The sequence below is a fragment of the Borostomias antarcticus genome (genome assembly GCF_949987555.1).
Source record: "Borostomias antarcticus genome assembly, chromosome: 6".
NCBI lineage: Eukaryota > Metazoa > Chordata > Actinopteri > Stomiiformes > Stomiidae > Borostomias > Borostomias antarcticus.
In genome coordinates this window covers 12,172,395-12,197,338 of record NC_140239.1, presented here as the reverse complement: position 1 = coordinate 12,197,338, position 24,944 = coordinate 12,172,395, and the positions used below count along the sequence as shown (strand labels likewise).

Genomic DNA, 24,944 nt, shown 5'->3' with positions numbered 1-24,944 from the left:
CCTTATATTATTATGAGGTTGGATTGTGCCAGATGTGAAGGGTGAGAGATGTCTAGTGCGTTTAGGGAGTAGCCTGTTTGTAGTTTTTTGTTTTGTAGAAAAAATAGTTTAGCCTATTAGAAACTAGGCTACTTTAGCCTATTGTGATTGGTTTTACAGGCTTCGGTCCACATGATATTGACAACATTGTTTTCAACTTTTTCATGCAAATAGCGAGACATGTTTGACCGATAGTCGGTCTCGCTCGCCGAACGAAAGCCGACAGCCTATTCGGGAGTCGACAGATTTTTCCAAGGCAGAAACCAGGAGACAAAACATGTTTGAAACCAGCACCATCCCTCTGGTCCTGCTCGACCTAACCTGTCTAATCCTCGGTATGTATTGTAAACTTGGTCTTCTTATTGGCTATATCCTAGGCCTAGTTATTCCACATTTGAGATGTTGTGTATTTGCACTCTTGTACTTTTGGATTTCTGTATATTTTGTATATGTGTATATTTTTTATAGTCTGTAATTGTCATCTGTTGCTGTAACGGTGCATTCCTCCCTGGAGGATTGTTTTTTTATTGTATGTGTTAAACCTTGGCTATTGTTGTAAAGACTATAGATCTGTAGCCTCGCCCACCTGTTCACGGGGACTCTTGACGCGCCTGTTTTACTGTACTGTAACTCCAAAGGTCAATGGCTTGATTCATGCATCAGTCTGACAAGGCTGACATATGTACAAAGACTTGAATGTTAATGCGTAATGCACTTAGAGTCTGGGAAAGATTCCCAAAGAAAGAGGATATAACTGAAGAGAGCTGAGAGAGAAACTGCATGAGAACAGTTCATCCTGTTTATTCAACATGGTCAAGATGTCGTTTTCACTGCGCCTTTGACGTTACACTTAAAACAATTTAAAACAGTTTGTTCAGTGGCCTCCAGTAGTACATACAGTTCTCTGTGCTGTAGCCTACTTTCCTATCAATAACACCCAAATACTATTTTTTCCAACATTCTTTTTTGGGGATGTCCCTAGTATCCCTATTGATTTAACCAGGAGAGTCCCACAGAAGATGTCCCTCCCTCTGCCAGCCTGAGCACACAGGTCCGATTATTTCCTATGACTCATCTGCGCTGCTCCAGAGACCTGTGTGTCCTGCTGGACAGACCTGTGTGTCCTGGGGGACAGACCTGTGTGTCCTGCTGGGCAGACCTGTGTGTCCTGCTGGGCAGACCTGTGTGTCCTGGGGGACAGACCTGTGTGTCCTGGGGGACAGAGCTGTGTGTCCTGGGGGACAGACCTGTGGACCCGGCCCTCCCGGGGCCTCCGTCTCTGCTGGGCATCTCTTTGTGCCTCAGCCAACGGGTTTGACTCTAAAATGAACATAATACAAGGCAAGTGGTCAGAGAAGTGTTGCCTGTTGCCTGTATATAACTTCATTATCTCTCAGTAGTTGTGAAATTCTGCTCAGGGAGTTCCAAACTACCGCTGCAACCCCCCCTTGCTGTTGCCATGGGGGCGGCTTTCTTAAATGAGTTAGAATATTAAAACAAAGGATGATGTCACTGGCTGTCCACTCCCCCTAAATAGTTAAGCCCCTAATCAGAGGCCGGTGACTCCCTGCTAACTCAGTTAGCCTGGAATCTCAGATGGCACAGGACAGGAAGGGACCAGGACAGGAAGGGACCAGGACAGGAAGGGACCGAGAGCATGGAATGAAGATAAAGTGTCAGTGGTTTCATCAGGTCGACTGGATAAGCGATTGAGCCATGCGTGTCCGGTTGTCCCCTCGGCCTGTGGAAGGGGTAACAGGTTGTCCCCTCGGGCTGTGGAAGGTGTAACAGGTTGTCCCCTCGGGCTGTGGAAGGTGTAACAGGTTGTCCCCTCGGGCTGTGGAAGGTGTAACAGGTTGTCCCCTCGGCTGTGGAAGGTGTAACAGGTTGTCCCCTCGGCTGTGGAAGGTGTAACAGGTTGTCCCCTCGGCTGGGGAAGGTGTAACAGGTTGTCCCCTCGGCTGTGGAAGGTGTAACAGGTTGTCCCCTCGGCTGTGGAAGGTGTAACAGGTTGTCCCCTCGGCTGTGGAAGGTGTAACAGGTTGTCCCCTCGGCTGGGGAAGGTGTAACAGGTTGTCCCCTCGGCTGTGGAAGGTGTAACAGGTTGTCCCCTCGGCTGTGGAAGGTGTAACAGCATCGCTGTTTCAGGAAGGAAAGTGGATGGAGATGGGAAGTGTGGAAACTAAAGTCTCGTTTCTTTTTATTAAAACTGATTAGATCAAAGCTGGTCCTAATGATGATCACGTAATGGTGATTAGAGGATGATGTGGATGAAAGAGAGAGAGAGAGAGAGAGAGAGAGAGGGAAACAGGCAGGTCAACAGACAGAGAGATCCTCAGACAGAAAGACAGACAGACAGACAGACATTACAACGCACTGCATGAAATATTCTGGCTGTCCTCATCTTTTCAACCTTGCCCTCTCGAGTCACTGAATAATTCTTTCCCTGACATTTCTCTGCCCCCCTCCCTTCCCCCTTCTCCCCCCCCCTCTCTCTCCCCCTCTCCTCCTCTCCCCCTCTCCCACCCTCTCTCCTTCTCTCCCCCTCTCTCCTCCTCTCCCCCCCTCTCTCCTTCTCTCCCCCTCTCTCCCCACTCTCTCCTCCTCTCCCCCCTCTCCTCCTCTCCCCCTCTCTCCCCCATCTCTCCTCCTCTCCCCCCTCTCTCCTCCTCTCTCCCCCTCTCGCCCACTCTCTCCCCCTCTCTCTCCTCCTCTCCCCCCTCTCCCCCTCTCTCCTCCTCTCCCCCTCTCTCCTCCTCTCTCCCCCTCTCCCTCCCTCTCTCCCCCCTCTCTCCTCCTCTCCCCCTCTCTCCCCCCTCTCTCCTCCTCTTCCCCTCTCTCCCCCCTCTCTCCCCCTCTCTCCCCCCTCTCTCCTCCTCTCCCCCTCTCTCCCCCCTCTCCCCCTCTCTCCCCCCTCTCTCCTCCTGTCCAGTGGGACTGCCCTTCGCCATCCTCACCCCTCAGCACAGCCCGTTCAAACGAGGCTTTTTCTGCAACGATGAGTCCATCAGACACCCCCTCAAAGACGACACCATCTCCTACCAGCTGCTCGCAGGGGTCATGATCCCATTCACTCTGATAGTGGTGAGAGATGACCTTTGACCTTTGTTACAACATTCACTCTGACAGTGTGGAGAGATGACTTCCTTCCTATTCAGATTCAGTCTGGATTGTTTTTCTTGCATTGACATTCATTCATTCATTGACATTCATTCATTCATGCACATTTACTAGAAGCTCATGCCATCACAGAGGCAGTTGTCGTGGCTGTTTAGTGACGTATATGTTTCCTCATGTCTGATTTTATAGTATAACCAATATCAGTCATTTAATTTATCAGTCACCACAAGTCATTTGAACTGTCTTTTCAACTGTCTTAAAGCAAAACATTCCCGTGACAAACGGTGACCTCTCCTTCAACGACCGTTCCGTGACCCCTCCCCTGCTCCAACAGATGATCTGTGGGGAGTGCCTGACCATCTACATGACCCAGGTCAAGACCAAACACCTGAGGACCTACTATGTGGCCAGTATCTACCAGGCTGTGGGAAGCTACCTGTTCGGGGCTGCTGCTAGCCAGTCTCTGACTGACATAGCCAAGTATTCCATCGGCCGCCTGCGGCCCCACTTCCTGGCTGTGTGCCAGCCCGCGTGGGAGCGCATCGACTGCCTGGCAGGCGGGTACGTGGAGAACTTCACCTGCTCCGGGGACAGCGACCTGGTGGACGAAGCCAGGTACTCCTAAGATACGCTCTCTTATTCAGGTATAGACTGTTCATCAGTGGTGTTCAGGTATAGACTGTTCATCAGTGGTGTTCAGGTATAGACGGTTCATCAGTGGTGTTCATTATAGACTGTTCATCAGTGGTGTTCAGGTATAGACTGTTCATCAGTGGTGTTCATTATAGACTGTCCATCGGTGGTGTTCCGGTATAGACTGTTCATCAGTGGTGTTCAGGTATAGACTGTTCATCAATGGTGTTCAGGTAAAGATTGTTCATCAGTGGTGTTCAGGTAGACTGTTCATCAGTGGTGTTCAGGTATAGACTGTTCATCAGTGGTGTTCAGGTATAGACTGTTCATCTGTGGTGTTCAAGTATAGACTGTTCATCAGTGGTGTTCAGGTATAGACTGTTCATCTGTGGTGTTCAAGTATAGACTGTTCATCAGTGGTGTTCAGGTACAGGCTGTTCATCAGTGCTGTTCAGGTATAGACTGTTCATCAGTGGTGTTCAGGTATAGACTGTTCATCAGTGGTGTTCAGGTAGACTGTTCATCAGTGGTGTTCAGGTATAGACTGTTCATCAGTGGTGTTCAAGTATAGACTGTTCATCAGTGGTGTTCAGGTACAGGCTGTTCATCAGTGCTGTTCAGGTATAGACTGTTCATCAGTGGTGTTCAGGTATAGACTGTTCATCAGTGGTGTTCAGGTAGACTGTTCATCAGTGGTGTTCAGGTATAGACTGTTCATCAGTGGTGTTCAGGTATAGACTGTTCATCAGTGGTGTTCAGGTATAGACTGTTCATCAGTGGTGTTCAGGTACAGACTGTTCATCAGTGATGTTCAGGTATAGACTGTTCATCAGTGGTGTTCAGGTAGACTGTTCATCAGTGGTGTTCAGGTATAGACTGTTCATCAGTGGTGTTCAGGTATAGAATGTTCATCAGTGGTAGCCTGATCACTTGTCATGTGGGCATGATGACACTGATAAAGAGTGTAGAAAACAGGCCTGCTAGAAACCTTTCTGATAATCGTTCGGGTGTTCATGCGTATGTGATTTCTCCACAGACTGTCCTTCTTCTCTGGTCACTCGTCCTTCTCCATGTACTGCATGCTGTTCCTCACAGTGAGTATGAAGCCTGGAGACACACGATGACGCACTGAGCCACACGATGACGCACTGAGCCACACGATGACGCACTGAGCCACACGATACAAATCCGCTCATGGGAAATAGCTGACATGTCGATCTGGAGAGTTCGCTGAAAAACAGTCGGTGATATCAGCCAGAATTATTACTCATGTGCCCGGTCAAAATCACTGACATGGTCGTTCCAGACGTGATACAATTACTCAATTAAGTGATGAGATGATTAATTAAGTGATGAGATGCTAGTTTCAGGACATCTCTCTGTTTTTCCATAAAATTTGACATGCTGAATCTGGAACTTTCAATGTTCCAAATGGGCAGTCACAGAACAATTGAATTTCGTTCAAAAACTGTTTATGACCATCTCATCTGAACCCCGGTTTAAAAGATCCATCAAGTCAAATCTGTAGAACTACAGTTTTATATTTGAGAAGGTAATTCCAAAACAAACCTCCCTCTTGCCCCGCTCTCTCTCTCTCCCTCTCTCTCTCTCTGTCCCTCTCTCCCCGCTCCCTCTCTCTCCCTCTCTCTCTCTCTGTCCCTCTCTCCCCGCTCCCTCTCTCTCCCTCTCTCTCTCTCTGTCCCTCTCTCCCCGCTCCCTCTCTCTCCCTCTCTCTCTCTGTCCCTCTCTCCCCGCTCCCTCTCTCTCTCTCTCTCTGTCTCCTCTCCCCGCTCCCTCTCTCTCCCTCTGTCCCTCTCTTCCCGCTCCCTCTCTCTCCCTCTCTCTCTCTCTGTCCCTCTGTCCTGCTCCCTCTCTCTCCCTCTCTCTGTCCCTCTCTCCCCGCTCCCCCTCTCCCTCCTCTCTATCTGTCCCTCTCTCCCCGCTCCCTCTCTCTCCCTCTCTCTCTCTCTGTCCCTCTCTCCCCGCTCCCTCTCTCTCACTCTCTCTCTCTCTGTCCCTCTCTCCCCGCTCCCTCTCTCTCCCTCCTCTCTATCTGTCCCTCTCTCCCCGCTCCCTCTCTCTCCCTCTCTCTCTCTCTCTCTGTCCCTCTCTCCCCGCTCCCTCTCTCTCCCTCTCTCTCTCTCTCTGTCCCTCTCTCCCCTCTCTCCCTCTCTCTCTCTCTGTCCCTCTCTCCCCGCTCCCCCTCTCTCTCTCTGTCCCTCTCTCCCCGCTCCCTCTCTCTCCCTCCTCTCTCTCCGCCCCTGACGCCCCCTCAGCTCTACCTCCAGGCCCGTCTGCTTGCTGATTGGGCGCGCCTGCTCCGGCCCACCCTGCAGTTCTTCCTGCTGGCCACAGCGCTGTACGTGGGTCTGTCCCGCATCTCCGACTACAAACACCACTGGAGCGACGTGTTGAGCGGCCTGCTGCACGGGGGGCTGGTTGCCCTGCTCACGGTCAGTAGTTCAGCGCTATAGAGCCTCTCAGGGCTACTTATCTGTCTGATTCCTGAAAGGATCTTAAGGATCCTGACTCACTTGGTGTAGCTGTGCTATAGTGTTATCAGGGGACTGTGGTATAGTGTAATCAGGGGACTGTGGTATAGTGTTATCAGGGGACTGTGGTATAGTGTTATCAGGGGACTGTGGTATAGTGTTATCAGGGGACTGTGGTATAGTGTTATCAGGGGACTGTGGTATAGTGTTATCAGGGGACTGTGGTATAGTGTAATCAGGGGACTGTGGTATAGTGTTATCAGGGGACTGTGGTATAGTGTTATCAGGGGACTGTGATATGGTGTTATCAGGGGACTGTGGTATAGTGTTATCATGGGACTGTGGTATAGTGTAATCAGGGGACTGTGGTATAGTGTAATCAGGGGACTGTGGTATAGTGTTATCAGGGGACTGTGGTATAGTGTTATCAGGGGACTGTGGTATAGTGTAATCAGGGGACTGTGGTATAGTGTAATCAGGGGACTGGTATAGTGTTATCAGGGGACTGTGGTATAGTGTAATCAGGGGACTGTGGTATAGTGTTATCAGGGGACTGTGGTATAGTGTAATCAGGGGACTGTGGTATAGTGTTATCAGGGGACTGTGGTATAGTGTAATCAGGGGACTGTGGTATAGTGTTATCAGGGGACTGTGGTAAAGTGTTATCAGGGGACTGTGGTAGAGTGTTATCAGGGGACTGTGGTATAGTGTTGTCAGGGGACTGTGGTATAGTGTAATCAGGGGACTGTGGTTGTGTGTGTGTTTGACTCGGTGATGCTGCCCTCCTCAGGTGTTCTTCGTGTCTGACTTCTTCAAGAGGTCGGCTCCCCCGGCTGAGGCACAAGAAGTGGAGGAGTCCCACACCAGTCTACAGGACCACCCTTCTAACGGGAACCACTACGGAAGCACCGACTGACGCGCGGACTCTGGGCCTGGCAAGGGGCCGGCGAGGGGGCAGGGCCAGCTGGAACTAGTCGCCACCGACCCCTCAGTGGTTACATGATAGACTCCACATGAATCCTCCTAATAAACTAAAATCAAATCAAATCAATTGTGCCGCCAAGGCATCAGTGAGTTATCGTTGTCCTCTTTGGCTTGGCGTGCTGCTGAGCAGCTGGTGAAGGTTGGATCCTGCGTCTCCGGCACACTGGCGTTGTCCAGTTGATCCTGCGTCTCCGGCACGCTGGCGTTGCCCAGCTGGACACGGTCGCTGCGTCATTGCTGTGACGTGAGGCTGTCTTTTGAAATGGATCTGGCGAGCATCTTGGGATCTCACTGTCAGCAGGCCAATGGGAAAATCCCGCCCCCTGTGAATGAATGACAACACCCACACTGTCTTTCACCAGGGATGAGAGTCAAGAGACTTGGTGAACTCAGAGATAATGTATTATGTACTGTAAATATCTACTCTCTGAATATTGCCTTAGATCATGGTTGCTACCTGCTGCGTTGTATGGGAATAATACTGCCGAAAGGAGCTTTTCTATCGCTGTTTGTCTGAAGATGTTTTGTTTGTTGTACAGCCGTAAACACTGTTGACAGAGTTTGGAGCTTTTTAAAAATGAAATGCTACTGTAGATGTTATGATGCAAATAAAGAGCATTCCATTTTGTTACCTATAGGTACTGAGTAAAGCATGTGTGTAGAAACCGTTAGAACCATGTCAGTGTTTTGTTAGTGTGTAAAGAGTGTTGGAGCCTGACAGGCAGATCTGGTTCTGGTCTAGATCAATGTCCCGTATTAACATACCTGAGCACAGGAACGGCTGATAGGATCTGACTTCCTAACTCATTGCCATGTTTTAAGTGGAGTTCTCTCTGGTGAATCACACCCACAGAAACTTGCATAAGAATATGCAAATGTTAGGAAATCCCACCCAGAGATCTGACAGAAACAGCCCTGCACTGCTGGTCTGGTCTGTTCACTACAGAAGACCAAGAGAGCCTAAGTTATAATGATCCTCTGTTTCAGAAGACCAAGAGAGCCTAATGTATAATGATCCTCTGTTTCAGAAGACCAAGAGAGCCTAATGTATAATGATCCTCTGTTAGAGACAGGACAATAAAACACAATCGAAAAGGATAGAAGACATATTTAATGTTCTATTTTGTAACTGGATGTTTTTATCACAATGCTCGTCTGGAGACAGTTGTTGTTATGCAGTGGGCCCCAGTCTTATCAGCAGTCTGCAGAGAGAGGGTTATGTCAGCGTCTGTTATGTCTGCTTCCTGGTTATGTCAACAGAAAGACCATGATCCTCAGCTGCTCAGTGTAAATCCCACGACAGGACTAATTACACACAGCCGTCTGGGTTAAAGGGATTGTTCTCCTACTGAACCTCCCCTTTAACAGCTACTGACTGGCACACAATGAGCATGTCCGCTTTGCAAGTCTGGGACTGAAGAGAGGGGCGGCCGAGGTGACCTGGACTGAACACGTCAGGAACACGTCAGGAACAGGGGCTCCTGCTTCCTCCAAGTACTTCCTTGTGCACATGGGACATTACTGTAGGCTGCTCAGTTCCTCTACGAGAACAATAACAAGAATAGAATACAGCTGCATAACGGGGGCCAAGCTCAATGAACGCATCAAAGGCAACAAGCGAAACGCACCATAGCAACACTTGAGCTATGTGGCCTTTGAAAATATACATGAAAATAGCATGACAGTGCAATGGGGGGCTTAAAAAAAAAAAAAGAAGCTTATATCGACTGAAAAATGGAATCTGGCAAGTTCCGTGTCCAGTTAATAAATTGTAGAACATGCCATGCCCTACTCATAAAAGAAATATGAACCCCATATGGCCAAGAGGGGCGCTACAGCAATCGATTGCATTTTAGTCACTTAAAAGCATTTTTGCTTCTTATAGCGCCACCCTGTGGCCAATCAGCTCCATCTTTCTCCAGTCACCACTAGGCACGCCTTAGTCACTTGTCATCGCTGTACAAAGTTTTTGGGGAAAAAATGGCATGGCGGTTAGGCCTAAACAAGAAATGAGCTCTCTAGTGCCCCCATTTTGTTTGGTGTTATTGGTTAGCCTTCGTTAATGTGTGGTGATATGGGTTAGCCTGAATTCGTTTATGCATGGTGATATGGGTTAGCCTTCGTTTATGTTTGGTGATATGTCTACAAAGTTTTGTGGTGTTCTGTCAAACCATTCAGAAGTTATACACCTCTACAGTATGTGAAAAGCTACTGTACGCCCTCTGCAATCTTCTCAATCTCTTCATTGGCTCATAGTGGCTCTGTTTTTTAACTTTTCAAGCTTTCGCCGAAATTAAACTTTAGATATCTAAAGTTTCATTGGTCCCTAGATTGTGTCTACTGCATTCCATGCCGATTGGTAAAAGTTTCTTGGAAGAGATAGATTTTAAGCGTTTTCAAAAAATTCAAATTTGTTCCTCGTGAGGAGACGTATATTTGTACAAAGTTTCATGCCTCTAGGTCATGGGTTCCCAAACTCCATCAATGTGGGCCTCCCCTCTGAAAACAGTGACACACCCCCAACCCCCCAAATTTGTCCATTTTGCAAGGCAGCGTTAGCTAGCCCATAAAGTTACACAGCTAAGTTAGCTCGGTGGCACCTGCTGCTAGTTAATGTTGTGACGTTTTCGCAAAATACATTCATGCCTGCGGGGGGAGACTCTCTGCACTATCCTCCAATTTAGTATACATCTCTCCCATTATTTATTTAGATTTTCTGACCTTTAAAATCACGTTTCGTTCATAAAAACCATAGAAAATTCAAAAATAAAAAATGTTTTCCTTTTTTTTCTTTTCTAACCATCCCTCTGCACGTCCCCTGAATTTATTTGGGGCCCCCCAGGGGAGGCCCGCCTCACAGTTTGGGAATGCCTGCTCTAGGTCAAACGTGGCATGTGATATGACTGTTGAAATGTTGCAATTTCAAACGGTTGCTATAGCGCCTCCCTCTGGCCATGCCCTATTATTGAAAATATATCAAAGACATGGCATGGATTCAGTTTCAATTTCACTGATGTTCATGTGAGAGCATAGATGATGTTGTTGACATAAAAAATAAACGATTGAATATCATGAGACATACAAACTTAAAAAAATAATAATTACATTGACAATGACAAACATGACAAAAAGATCAATAAATATTGACAGCTAGTAAACCTGTAGTAGCCTAAATGACAATGGGAGTGAAGTGGATAATGGTTGTCCAGCGTTGAGCCTGTCTAGGGAGTCAGTGTTCAACACAAGGGGAGTCTCAGGTCTGAGCCTCTGCCCTGTTGCAGCGTTACCTCCCTAATTACATCATTAGGAAACTATGTCTGAAATGTGCAAGGTGGAGCAAACCTGTGGCCTGGGAGACGAGGCTGTGTCCTGTGTTCACTGACCACATTCGGGAAGGAAATTGCAGCTTCTAACAGTATAAGGGACGGAGAGAACATGAGCTGGTCAGCCATCACAGAGCTCCTGCTGTTCTCTTAGACAATAGTCCTCAGCTGACAGAGGATCCATTCAAACCTCGTCTCATGTTTCTCTTTCTCACCAGGCACATATGCTGTTGATGAAATAAGCACAAGCTGAAACAAAATAGCATTCTAATATGCTGCTATCATATATATAATTTTAAAATCGCAATCAAGATGTGTAAGAATGTAAGGCAGAAATCATAGACAGGTCTCCACCTACATGGGAGCACACACTGCATAGTGGACCTGCTCCCACCGGTAACTCCAGAGCACCTGTTCCCACCTGTAGCTCCAGAGTGAACAAGAGCCCCCCAAACCCTATTATCATCCAGGGGGAGGAACTGAGATAGTGGACTCACAAGTTCCTGTGAGTGCACCTGAACAACAAACTGGACTGGACTGACAACACTGAGGCCCTCTACAGGAAAGGACGGAGAAGACTGTTCTTCCTCAGGAGGCTCAGGTCCTTTGATGTGTGTAGCAGGCTGCTGCAGATGTTCTACCAGTCTGTTGTAACCAGCACACTGTTCTTTGCCGTTGCCTGCTGGGGAGGCAACACTAGGTCTGGGGAGACAAACAGCTGAACAAGCTGGTGAGGAGGGCTGGCTCTGTTGTGGGGAAACAACTGGACAGCCTGGAGTCTGGCAGAGAGGAGGATGAAGGACAAACTGAAGTCCATCCTGGACAACCCCTCCCATCCCCTCCATGATGAGCTGTGGCAGATGGGGAGCAACTTCAGCCACAGGCTCATCCCTCCCAAATTCAAAACAGAGTGTTTCAGGTGCTCCTCACATTTATACAGATTGTATGTATATGCATATATTCTATATTTCATACATACCGTATGTATATATATTTGTACTTTTTCTATTCTCTACTCTGATCCGTTATGTCTGCTGAAACGCTCAAATTCCCCAGTTCATCATTTCTGTAGGCCTGGGGAACTATCGCCACCTGGTGGCCTTGTTAGGTATTTCACCAGGTGGCAACTGAAAAGCCCAAATATAATCTTCTTGAAAAGGCCTAGGTGTATTATGCAATCCCAATTAGTAGTATCACTATCAATTCTCTTGGCTTTGACATTTTACAGCAGAAGTCATAAAACTTACTTTACTTAAAAGTAAAGTAAACTTAAAAGTACTTTTTGTCCACAAACATGTAGTGTAGACACCTTTATTAACAAACAAGTCACGCCCTGTTTCAATCAATAGTTGTACAGAAACTAGGGCGTTGTGTTGCTCCATACGCGGACCTGCTGGTGGACCAGAGCACCAGCCTGGACAGACCACAGCGCTGCACTTCCCCCAGGCTCAACAAGTCCTCTCATTTAGTTATTCTACATTTTACATTCTACAGGTTGGAAATGATATAATTGAGTCACTGGACCTCAAAAAGTCCTGTGCGGCTCTTTTCATTGACCTTTCTAAGGCCTTTGATACTGTCGACCACCACGTTATAAAGAAACAGTTAATCAACATTGGCTTATCTGAGCAGGCTGCTGGATGGTTCGAAAATTACTTATCGGATAGGACTCAAGTCTGTGAAGTTTGAAGGCACCTCCTCCAGCATACTAGGTGTTACCTCAGGTGTCCCACAAGGCTCTGTTTTGGGACCTCTTTTACCATTTATGTAAATGACTTGGGTAAAAATGGCACTGATGCACAGTTTCATTTCTATGCTGATGATACTTTATTGCTCATTTATTGTTGTGCCTCTAAGACCAAGTTAATGTTGTTCTCTAATACTAGGAATGCAGTCTCTCCCCGGTCATCATGGCCAGGCAGGGCAGTCCCATTGAACTGGTTTATGAGTCCAAATATCTAGGTATTTTAATAGACGATCATCTAACTAAATCTCATATTGAAAGCCTAGTAAAGAAATGAAGGCTCAAGCTAGGCTTTTATTTTAGAAACAGATCCTGCTTCAGCTATGCTGCCAGGAAAAAAATAGTTGAGGCCACATTTCTTCCTCTGCTAGACTACGGCGATCTAGTATACCTGCATGCCTCAACCCAATGTCTCCATCGGTTGGACACTTGTGTATCACAGTGCCCTAAGGTTCATCACAGGCTGCAGAGCCCTGACCCACCATTGTTTCCTTTATGCTAGAGTTCAGTGGACATCTCTAGCCTCGCGCCGGCTGACCCACTGGCTTATTTTTTATTTACAAGACCATCCTTGGGTTACTCCCCCCTTACCTCTGTAACTAGGCTACATCACACTCAGAACCAGTACATATGCCCTGCGCTCAAACAACACCATTCAGCTCTGCACCCCTAAGGTTCGCACCGAGCTCTGAAAACACACATTCATGTTCTCTGGCCCTGTAGCCTGGAACCGTTTCTGCAATCTAAATTGCAGCTTGCTAAACTGATCTCCATTAGGGCCTTTAAAGGTGCACTGAAGGATTTGGAGGTAGGTCTGGGTGGAGCCTGCAATTGCTCCCTTGGCTAGGTGCTCTGCTGGAAACTTATTCTGCTATGTTTTTTCTGTGAATGTGTCTGTGTGCTCCTTGAATGCCTTGCTGTGTGCTGCTCCATGCGGGTGTGTGGTTTGTCTTATGCTGCTTGTTGATCATGCTATGTCATATTGTGTGATATTGTGTCTTGTGGACGTGTGCATGTGCCCTGTTGGTGTTTTGATGTTGTGTGCTTCTCCATGTGATTGTCTGTTTTTGCTGCTGCTGATCATGCTATGTGGTATTGTGTGCCATCATGCCTTGTGGATGTGTACATGTGCCCTGTTGGTGTTTTGATGGTGTGTGCTAATGCTTTGCTGTGTTATGTGCTTTTAATGTTTGTTGAATATTCTGTTTGTGGCCGTCTTGGCCAGGGCTCCTTTGTAAAAGAGACCTCTGTCTCAATAGGACTTTCCTGGTAAAATAAAGGTTTAATAAAAAAAATAACTAGAAAAACCTTGTAGCGGCTAAATGCCTCCGCCCAACAATGCAAGTTGCAGTTAACCTAACTAACCCTAACCATGACTTGCTAACCTAAGCTAATCCTAATGCTAGCTAGCTAATTCTAATGCTAACGCTAGCTAGCTAAAGGTAGCGTTAGTGTTAGAATTAGCGTTAACTAGCTAGCATTATCATTAGGATTAGCGTTTCTTGTCTTTGAAATTGAGAGTTTAACATGTTTTTTGAATGATTTTTCAAGGTGCCCACCCACATCCATTGTATGACCAAAACAGTGGTAGAGCAATTATCAGACTTTCTCAAACGTGCTAGTTTTGTCAACGTTTTGATCTGAACCATTGTATATGATCATAAGTAACATCAAAACAGGGCTAAACATGCATTTTCCCTTTACTACTCCTTTAAGCCTTTGAGATAGTGTTCATCAGGCCAAAAACACATTTTGTGAAGTCAGTGACCTTAAACTTTGACCCCCACAATCTAAGCAGTTCATCCTTGAGTGCCAGTGAGCATTTGTACCAAAGGGGAAGAAATTCCGTTAATGCTTTCCCAAGATATTGCATTAACATACAACATACGGACGTACGTACGGACAACCCAAAACCATAATGCCAAAGTGATAATGATAAGGCTATCGCCTGGCGGAGGCATAAAAAATAAAATTACCAGCACTGTGCTGCTTTATGGACTGCAAGATGGAAAGCTTGCTTGTATATTTCTGTGCTCTGGTGAAATTGTGAATTTCACGTTACTTTGCAACAATTTACTTAACATGAAATTCCTAAATGAAAAATGGCCCACACGAGTAAATGAAAATCATGCAAATCATGTAAAACACTGTTTACAGGTCTTCTCTCCTAGTCACAGATGTTCCTCCAGCACCCTCTAGACCTGCCCCCTCACATATCCACCCTCCACAGCCCCGTCTGAAGAACTCCACAGCACGGTAGGGTTGGACACTTTATTCTTCTTAGGAGAAATCTGTACATGGAGGTTCTTTTGGGCCTTAAGTGTAGTTTTTTTTCACATACATAAGCACACTGACATAAGCACAGCAGCACAGGGACAGGGACAGGACCAGAATGCTGAGGACAACGGGACCACGCAGCGTGCTTCACTCAAAACTGGACAGGAAGTCCAACACGATCTGCTTCAGCTTGGCGTCCGCGGTCTCGGAGATCTTGCCATCGGCCCTGTGGGGAGACCAGCGTTTTTAGGGCGAGGTGAAATGCGTGGCACGCCCCCCTTTTACCCAAAGCCACCATGGGCTTGTGTTACTACTGGGCTTGGTTAAGTTCTTATTTCTGGTTTATTAAATGTGCAGTGCCATTAGTGGCTTTAACAAGTGTTTCAATGATGTAGTCGCTTAGATTGAACAGTGTGTAACAGGACACCAGCAAGGCGAATGGACCTTGCTCAACAACAAAACCATCTGATGACAGCGTGTAGGAGAACGGCCGTGTCTCTACCTGATGGTGGCCAGCAGGTCCTGGTGCTGACTCAGCACGTGCTGCAGAAAAGCCTTCTCAAACTTGGTGATCTTGCTGGGCTCCATCTTGTCCAGGTGACCTCTGACCCCGGCGTAGATCACCGTCACCTGCTCCTCGATGGCCATGGGGCCTGGGGGGCGGGACAGAGAGAGATGCGGACTTAGAACCAGCAGAGTCACGACCTCCTAGAACCAGCAGGGTCACGACCTTATAGAACCAGCAGGGTCACGACCTCATAGAACCAGCAGGGTCACGACCTCCTAGAACCAGCAGGGTCATGACCTCCTAGAATCAGCAGGGTCATGACCTCCTAGAACCAGCAGGGTCATGACCTCCTAGAAACAGCAGTCATGACCTCCTAGAACCAGCAGTCATGACCTCCTAGAACCAGCAGTCACGACCTCCCAGAACCAGCAGTCACGACCTCCCAGAACCAGCAGTCACGACCTCCCAGAACCAGCAGAGTCACGACCTCCCAGAACCAGCAGTCATGACCTCCCAGAACCAGCAGTCTCACGACCTCCCAGAACCAGCAGAGTCACGACCTCCTAGAACCAGCAGAGTCATGACCTCCCAGAACCAGCAGTCATGACCTCCCAGAACCAGCAGAGTCACGACCTCCTAGAACCAGCAGAGTCACGACCTCCTAGAACCAGCAGAGTCACGACCTCCCAGAACCAGTAGTCATGACCTCCCATGACCAAAGGGGCTGACGCCACCGGCTGACATCAACACCACTTTAACCAGCTACTGTATCTACGCCACCGAAAAGCTATTGATGTTATGGTACAGCGGGCAGCAAGTCAACATGGTAACAGGCGCAGCTGAGGCAGCGACTAATGTCCAACATGCACAGTACTGTCCCTGCTTAACTACGGCCCAGAGGAATGGCTGAACACAGTACTGTCCCTGCTTAACTACGGCCCAGAGGAATGGCTGAACACAGTGCTGTCCCTGCTTAACTACGGCCCAGAGGAATGGCTGAACACAGTACTGTCCCTGCTTAACTACGGCCCAGAGGAATGGCTGAACACAGTACTGTCCCTGCTTAACTACGGCCCAGAGGAATGGCTGAACACAGTACTGTCCCTGCTTAACTACGGCCCAGAGGAATGGCTGAACACAGTGCTGTCCCTGCTACAGATGAATGGCTGAACGTACAGTACTGTCCCTGCTTGAGCAGCTCAGTCAGACGCACGCCTCGGTTTAGCAGCTGTTGCGTGGCGGCGTCCAGGTCGGAGCCGAACTGGGCGAAGGCGGCCACCTCCCGGTACTGGGCCAGCTCCAGCTTCATGGTCCCAGCCACCTGGGCACGGGACAGGACAGGAGGGGGGGGAGGAGGGTTAGGATGGTGGTGGTCGGAGACTGGTGGTTTGCTGGATCTTGTTCAATGGGGCAATATAGTATTTTGCTGTTCTTGCACTTTGGCTTCAGCACTAGATTATGCTCCTAGTCACTTGTTTAGAAAAGAGAGGCACTAGTGAGCTCTGGCGAGTAGTAGTACACCAACTACCTACGTTAAATGCAATTATTAAGTGGCTTTGGATTAGGGGTGTAACGATACACTAATCTCACGATACACAATATTGGGTTGACGATAACAATACGATACACTAAGGGCAGGTGTGGGCAGGTGTGAAGCGTTGCAGTTGCGCTGCTGTTCACACCAATAGTGCATTTCTCCACATTTCTACTGCAATACACTGTGAATTTAGGCTGTGTGTCCACCAACGAGCTGTATGTAGCTGAACAGCGCCAAGCTTACAGCTGCGTAGAGAGCACTAGAGCCAGAGTTTAGAGCTGGCTAGGCTACCGATGTTTTACAGCTACGTTAGCAACAAGTGCCGTTTTTTCAGACTGCAGATTAACTAGCCGAGTTAAGATAGCTAGCTAATGTTAGTTAGTGCTAAGGTTCGCCGTCTCTGCGGTTTTGCCAAAAACCGACCGCTGTCGTCATCAGAACAGCCTTTTACAGCCTGTGCTCTAGCTCAAAAAGTAAAACTTTTTTCAACTGCCAAAAAAGCCTAGAGCTCACGGCGCTGTAGCGCTAAAAAGCGCTTGGAACACAGCTCTCGTCTCTATAGCTCCCTAGAGCTCATTACCCATTGTAAACAATGAGAAAACAGTGCCAGCTCCAAAATACAGCTTGCCGGTGGACACGCACCCTTAGAGCTTAACTGTTATAATATCATGGATAGGCCTAGACAAAAGACATGTTTGTTACCAACGTTGTGTAGCCAGTGTTCACTGATATACAATAAACATATCACAATATTGTTTTCACCTTGACGATACGTATTGTGACGTTTCTGTATCGCGATATATTGTGGCACGATATATTGTTACACCCCTACTTTGGATAAAAGTGTCTGCTAAATGACTAATGTAATGGCAATGAAAAAGTGAAGTGACAATTTCATCATGGTGACATACAAACATGCACTCAAACATCCAGGGGACCTTATCCTATGAATGAATGAAAAAGTATCTCAAGAGTGAAACTTGACCCAATGAAAGTCAAAATGTTCTTCCATTTTCTAGTGTCTTCCAAGCCCCAGGGGACGACCCTACCACAGAGCTCCGGCTCAGGTAGAGGGTCTGGAGGTGGGCCCTACCTGCTTCATGGCTCTGGTCTGGGCAGCCGAGCCCACTCTGGACACAGACAGACCCACGTTGATGGCCGGCCGGATGCCCTTGTAGAACAGCTCAGTCTCCAGGAAGATCTACAGCAGCCGGGAGACCGGACACTGGGTCACTTGGGGTTCATTGATAACAATCAATCAATATAGCGCTCCTGGTTCTCATGCTCCTAAAGAGGTCTCATGAAATCAAATAAATGAAATGATTCTCAGGGAAAAATCAGGGTAAAATATAATCTTGTCTCCAGGCATGCATGCACAGCTACCTGTCCGTCGGTGATGGAGATGACGTTGGTGGGGATGTAGGCGGACACGTCTCCGGCCTGCGTCTCGATGACTGGCAGGGCGGTGAGTGAGCCGCCGCCGAAGTTGTCGTTCATCTTGGCGGCCCTCTCCAGCAGGCGGGAGTGCAGGTAGAACACGTCTCCGGGGTAGGCCTCGCGGCCAGGGGGCCGGCGCAGCAGCAGGGACATCTGGCGGTAGGCCACGGCCTGGGGGGGGGGTAACACGGGTCAGCTATGGGGCAGCAGGGGGGGGGGTAACACGGGTCAGCTATGGGGCAGCAGGGGGGGGGGTAACACGGGTCAGCTATGGGGCAACAGAGGGGGGGTTAACACAGGTCAGCTATGGGGCAGGAGCAGCCTGGGGGGGGGTTAACACGGGTCAGCTATGGGGCAGGAGCAGCCTGGTGGGGGGGGGGGGGGGGGGGGTGTTAACACGGGTCAGCTATGGGGCAGGAGCAGCCTGGGGGGGGGGGGGGGGGTTAACACGGGTCAGCTATGGGGCAGGAGCATGTGCTGTTCAGCATATTAATAGTGATATGATCGGGAGAGGGGACGAGCATCGACTGCTGTTTAACATGAACGGAAGAGAGGGCAACTTTCCTAGTGGTGGAATGAAATGTCAGGACAGCAGAGTCACATGCAAGCTCAAAACTTACCTCTTCAACAAGTTCTACCAGCATCCTCCCTCTTAAGCACCCATTGTATTTTTTGTATGCTACTCTTGCACTGCCTTCAGCACTAGATTATGCTTTTAGTCACTGGTTTAGAAAGGAGATGCACTTGTGAGTTCCGGTGAGTAGTAGTACACTGACTACCAAATGCAATGAATGGAAGTCGCTGTGGATAAAAAAGCGTCTGCTGAAAGACTCATGTTCTAGCAGTTTAACATAGGTCAGTGATGAGCCCTCCTCCAGCGGTCACACATGGAAGGACAAGCCTTGGTCCATCATGGGCGCTTTTAAAACGTTGTACAGTGTACTGGTTTTGTAGGCATGTGTGGTGGGTAGAGAAATTGGTATTTCAAAATACTGTTGTCACGATACCAAAATTATGACTTCGATACGATACCTGCCCAAAATATCTCGATAACGATACCACGGCAAAATCTAAAACATAAGGAAAAGTTATGGAATAATAGATGACAGAACATGGAACTTTAAATTGTTGGCTTTTTTTTTGTGCTCTGTTCAGTCTTTTTGCATCTTTTGAGTCTTTATCATATTTCCTGTAGCTTTCAAACACAGCTGGATGGGAAGGCTGCCTCGACTGGGTGGTTTGGGATTGTGCTGGCTTCTGTTTGTCTGTGTGGGGAGAAATCAATAATTGTTGTTGCAAACTGTGAGATAATCAGAAGAACTTGAAAAGCTTATTATTATTAATTAACCCAGGCCTATTGAAGCATTTTTGCTATTCCAAATTATTAGAAGAGATAATTGTCTCACGGTTAACAGTTCTCTCGCTCTAGGAGGTCGGAGCAGGTATTGATTTTTTTTGTCACACGTGCGCTAGGCAGAGAGCTAGGCTTGCAGCCAGGCTGCAGCTATGCTAGCTAAAAGTCTCATGCTATGGATGAAAATTAGCTGGTCATCTGGTGCAATAAATGTATTGTGCATTCATACATTCAAACATAAGGTAGGCTAAATATCCGTCGGTTGTATTCAGTACTGGTGTTGCTGTTGTGTGTATCTTATCTTCTATCACATTCGCTAACCCGTCGCTCTTTGAATTCTTTGTGTACTGTAAAAACTTGGCATGTTTGTCTGCAAGATGCTTTGCCAGGTTGGTCGTATTGGCTCCCTTGGTTTGTATAGATTTGTAGCATCGTTTACAGATGGGCTTTGTAATGTCCGTGGGCTTGCCCTCACTGTCGGCTCTGTAAGCAAAATAATGCCAGATTTCGCTGCGCACATCAGCTTTATCGACAAGCTGTGGATGGTCGACATTTGTACTTGTAGCCATCTCAGGTTAGACTAGTTAAAACTGTTGCGCTGCCCGCTGCAGAGTGACAGAGCAAGGAGAGAGAGAGAGAGCGCACGCACGCACATACTGCCCCAAGACTCAGGAATCTTGGGAGAGAGAAGCAGAGCGCCATTTGCCTACAAACACGGCTTCACTGTCGCATGAACGCAACGCAATATATACAGCTCTTATTAAAACACTCTTTCTTAAAGTATCGATACTTTAAATTTGGGTATTGTACTGTTTTTGACGACAGAGTATCGCGGTACTTTTCTAGTATCGATACACCATGCAACACCATTTCAAAATTACAAAACGAACCAATATGGTGTATTGTATAACAATACTGTAGCATACTGCATCATAATGTCCTCCTCCTCCAGCCTGGTGAGACCACCCTGATCTGATCACAACAGGTCGTTGGAAAGACCGTCAGCCAGCGGCATCTCCCGAAGTCACGAGCACTGAGGCTAGCCGTCCTCCTCACCTGCTTGGACAGATCGTCGTAGATGATGAGGGCGTGCTTGCCGTTGTCTCTGAAGTACTCCCCCATGGAGCAGCCGGAGTAGGGCGCCAGGTACTGCAGGGGCGCGGCGTCTGAGGCGGTGGCGGACACCACGATGGTGTACTTCATGGCGTCGGCGTCGGTCAGCCTCTTCACCAGCTGGGCCACGGTGGACCTCTTCTGGCCGATGGCCACGTAGATGCAGTACAGCTTCTTCTTCTCCTCCGTGCCCTCGTTGAAGCGCTTCTGGTTGATGATGGTGTCGATGGCGATGGCAGTCTTCCTGTAGGGGGAAGATGATGAACATTAGTGCTTTGGAATATTCTTCGTTCACCTGAAGCTGACAGATATGTAAAATACCGCCTATGGGAGAAGGACAACACAACTTGGGGTCAGAAATTAGGTAAGAGATCACAGATGCTATGACTTGATCTGATCTCACTGCTATAGACATCAGCCATCCTATAACTTTAGCCCCCAGGCTCTGTAGACATTGAACACAGTCACACACTGCTATGATCACCTCCAGGGTAATCCAGTCCTCTTACCCGGTCTGCCTGTCACCGATGATGAGCTCACGCTGGCCACGGCCGATGGGCACCAGGCTGTCCACGGCCTTGATGCCCGTCTGCATGGGCTCCCTCACGGAGATGCGAGGGATGATGCCCGGGGCCTTCAGACCCACACGCCTGCGGGTGCTGTTACCCAGGGGACCCTGACCGGTAGCAGAGGGGAAGAACAATGTTAGCTTTGAGAAGGCCAGCACATTTATCTGGGCAGTAAGTGTTTATTTGCTTGTAAAAACACAGTATAAAACATTGGAATTAACGAACTTCAATACGAAAAAAGTAATACAAATATCTTAAAGCAATACATCACGATATGTGGACCTTTACAAACATGTCTGGTGCCAATTCTCCAATTAGATTTAATAAAAGTAAGCTGAATTGTCCACTCTACTCAGAAAGATAATACATTGACATTAATTACCTTTTAAAACTTGCGCCCCCGGACACAGCATTCAGTCGAAGTGCGCATGCGCAAGGTTGTGCTTAAACAACACAGTAGTAGCTAACTATTCCGGCGTCTATGGATATCATGCGTTTTTTAGCTCAATTATATCATGGCGGAGGTGAGAAAACCGCAGCGAAACATCACGGAGGAAGCCAGTAAAAGAAAAAGACAATCTGATAACGTTACGACCGTACGACAGTGCACTTACTCGCAGAGCCTGTGGGGGCGCAGAAAACACTATGTATTGCTTTAAGAATAAAAAACTAACTGTCCATGGTGCAGGTTGGCAGTCTGAAGAGAAACTGAGGCACTCTGAATTAAAAAATAACATTTATTTAGTCATGGACCAAAATATGAATTTCTTGTTTTTAAAAGAAATTAAGAATTTCTGTGGCCTCTCTTTGATCCCAAATTCGCTTTGGTCCACTGTGTGATTTTACTAGCCCTGTGGTAAATGCTGTTTGATTTTACTAGCCCTGTTGTAAATGCTGTGTGATTTTACTAGCCCTGTGGTAAATGCTTCCCAAACTTCTTGCAGGATTAAAGATTTTATTATCGTCAATGTTTATTTGTATGGACTAATGTTGTAGTGTTTTTACTGACAAATAAAACACTTACTGCCCAGATAAATAGCTTTAAAATGAATCTAAAGATAGAGTGCATGTTGAGCCTGCACCAGTCTACAGTAGATGAGCATAGCACCGTGGACGGCCATTTTCCTGACCTTTCCATCGATGGCGTTTCCCAGGGCATCTACCACACGTCCCAGCAGCTCCAAGCCCACGGGCACGTCCACGATGGCGCCCGTCCTCTTCACAATGTCCCCCTCCTTGATCAGCTTGTCATTACCAAACACCACCACGCCCACGTTGTCAGGCTCCAGGTTCAGGGACATACCCTGGGGGGGGGGCAGACAGAGCAGTTAGAATAGCGGTAGTAGCAGAGTAGCGGTAGCAGCAGTAGTAGTAGTAGTAGTAGTAGCAGTAGTAGCAGTAGCAGCAGTAGCGGTAGTAGTGGTAGTAGTAGTAGTAGAGTAGCGGTAGTAGTAGAGTAGCGGTAGTAGTAGTAGTAGTAGTAGTGGTAGTAGTAGCAGCAGCGGTAGTAGTAGTAGCAGCGGTAGTAGTAGTAGTAGCTGCGGTAGTAGTAGTAGTAGTAGCAGCGGTAGTAGTAGAGTAGCGGTAGTAGTAGTAGTAGCAGCGGTAGTAGTAGTAGCAGCAGCGGTAGTAGTGTGCCCTGAGTGGAAAATAAAAACCCTGTTATTGGTGAAGCGAGGCGTCACCTTGAGTCCTGAGGAGAACTCCACCATCTCCTCAGCCTGGACATTCCTGAGGCCGTACACCCTGGCGATACCGTCCCCGATGGACAGCACACGGCCGGTCTCCTCCAGGTCAGCGCTGGTGTCTGCTCCCATGATCTTCTCCTCCAGGATGGACGACACCTCCGCTGTGCCTGGGGGACGTGGAGGGGGGCGTGACAAATTCAGTTTCACTTTTAAACCGTTCAAACTTTTCAGTTTGGACAATAAATAGACACTAGGACGGCTGTGGCTCAGGAAGTAGAGCGGGTCGTCCAGTGACTGCAGGGTCGGCGGTTCAAATCCCAGCTCCTCCTGTCCACATGTCGAAGTGTCCTTGGGCAAAGACTGAACCCCAAATTGCTCCCAATGGCTAGCACCTTGCACGGCAGCTGCCACCATTGGTGTGTGTGAATGGGTGAATGAGAGGCCATTGTAAAGCGCTTTGGATAAAAGCGCTAAGTGCAGTCCATTTACCAGTTAAATAGTTGTGCTGTAAATGTAGCAACTTTCAGGGAAACATGGCCACATGATCTTAATTGTTTCCCATTACTGTGGTCTGTCAAGTTGGCAAGTGATAGATCATGTTACCAGCAAGTTAAGTTTACACATATAATGTAAAAGGTCACAGCTGAAAGACAAGTGTCATTGTGATCACATTCACAAGAGCCTAGTACTCCTGGTCTTGTATAACCTCCAAACTGACAGACATGTGTACATGCATGTGTGTACATGCATGTGTGTACAGTGTGTTGTGTGGCCATCTCTGTAGCACATATCCTGACTGGTTTTTGTTTTAGAAGCCATGGAAGCATAGGGAAATGTTGTTCTTTTCCCCCCTCACAAAGAATGGACGAAGCTTTCTGAATCAGTGATCCAACTTCACCGACCTGTCTTCTGCAGCCATGGTCTGTGTGTGTGGAGGTGATTGACTCCTACGCAGGCAGCCGCAAGATTCTTAGACACCTGGACGGAACAAATGTTGCGATAGATGGTTATGAAACTATTAAAACAGGTCCGCCAACTCATTCAAAACACTGTACACAGAGGTTGATATAGCTAGCTCACTACTTGGCTGGCTAGCCACCCGTCAGCGCATTGTCAGGCCCGCAGTAGCTAACGTCACCTTGACATCTAAAACAAAAACCTGACAGAGCGCTGTAGAACACATTCCTGTGTAAGATATAAGGCGAACTGGAGTCTGGGCCAGCCGTTTCTGTCCGTGCTAGGAAGGACATGCTAGCCGTCAACACCTGACCTTCACAGCGAGCCTAATCGGTTCGTTTCGCTAACGCTAACTTTAGCGTTTATTAGCTAGCAAACTTGCAACCTGCTCCAGCACCGCAATATATGAAGAAAATATGCAACAGGTGAAAGTGGCAGTCAACGTTAATTTTAATGTTAATTGTTTTAATTGTGAATCAGTAGCTAGCTGGGTGAAAATGAGCGTTGAAGCTAACCTAACGTCAGCGAGAACGCGATGTTCCTTCAGTATCAGGAAAGCGTGAGGGTAACTTCTAGCTATGCTAGGCTAGGCTCGCTTGCTAACGGCCTGTTAACGGTACCCTTCACGCCCATCCCATTCAAAATGACAATTTCAAAACGTGCAAAACTAAAATGTAACATGACGCGCTGATTTTGATTGCAGATACTTACAAAACCAGCCCGTCTGGGCAGAGTTCTGACTAGAGCCGCTGCAACGCGTACGGATAACATGTTTGCAGAGAGTGAATATGACCTGTCCTCCACACACTGCTGAAGGACCCGCTGGGCTGGAGGCTGTGAAAGTAATGGCTGAAATGAGCTTCTTCGTTTTATGCCAGGCGAGATGGAAATATGACACTGCAAAACACCTCTGCTCTCTGCCGGAGTGGAGGAGTAGTTCGTATAAATGCAATGTGTGGTATATAAGAATAGGTTTCTGATCTGTAATGTCAATATTGGCATTTTTGTTTGGTACATTTTTTTATTTTTTTTTAAATACAAAAAAGATAGGTCCTTTAGGTCCCTGAAAGCTCAACCGAATTTCTGAGGAATTTCTACATATTTCACAAGGAGCTGTGTCATTATATCTTATTTCTGAAATGTATGAAAATCCCAAGGATTCCTCTCTC

General features: G+C 47.6%; 2 protein-coding genes across 2 annotated transcripts; one reads left to right on the top strand and one right to left on the bottom strand.

The window, feature by feature from the left end:
- Positions 1-316: 316 nt before the first annotated feature.
- Positions 317-7,200, top strand: LOC311309942 (phospholipid phosphatase 1-like; the record flags this gene model as incomplete). Its single annotated transcript, XM_084439303.1, has 6 exons — positions 317-374; positions 2,972-3,123; positions 3,494-3,774; positions 4,829-4,886; positions 6,069-6,245; positions 7,075-7,200. The coding sequence occupies 6 exons, from the start codon at positions 317-319 to the stop codon at positions 7,198-7,200; spliced, it is 852 nt and encodes a 283-aa protein (XP_084295429.1).
- Positions 7,201-14,600: 7,400 nt separating this feature from the next.
- LOC311310071 (ATP synthase subunit alpha, mitochondrial) lies at positions 14,601-24,604 on the bottom strand. The gene is made up of 11 exons (XM_084439470.1): positions 24,487-24,604; positions 23,721-23,796; positions 22,816-22,985; positions 22,261-22,434; positions 21,071-21,237; positions 20,505-20,805; positions 18,041-18,265; positions 17,751-17,858; positions 16,297-16,441; positions 15,115-15,265; positions 14,601-14,838 (listed from the first exon to the last, which is right to left on the bottom strand). Exons 1-11 carry the CDS (start codon positions 24,544-24,546, stop codon positions 14,760-14,762), a joined length of 1,656 nt encoding a protein of 551 aa, XP_084295596.1. The 5' UTR covers positions 24,547-24,604; the 3' UTR covers positions 14,601-14,759.
- Between the last annotated feature and the right edge of the window lie 340 nt (positions 24,605-24,944).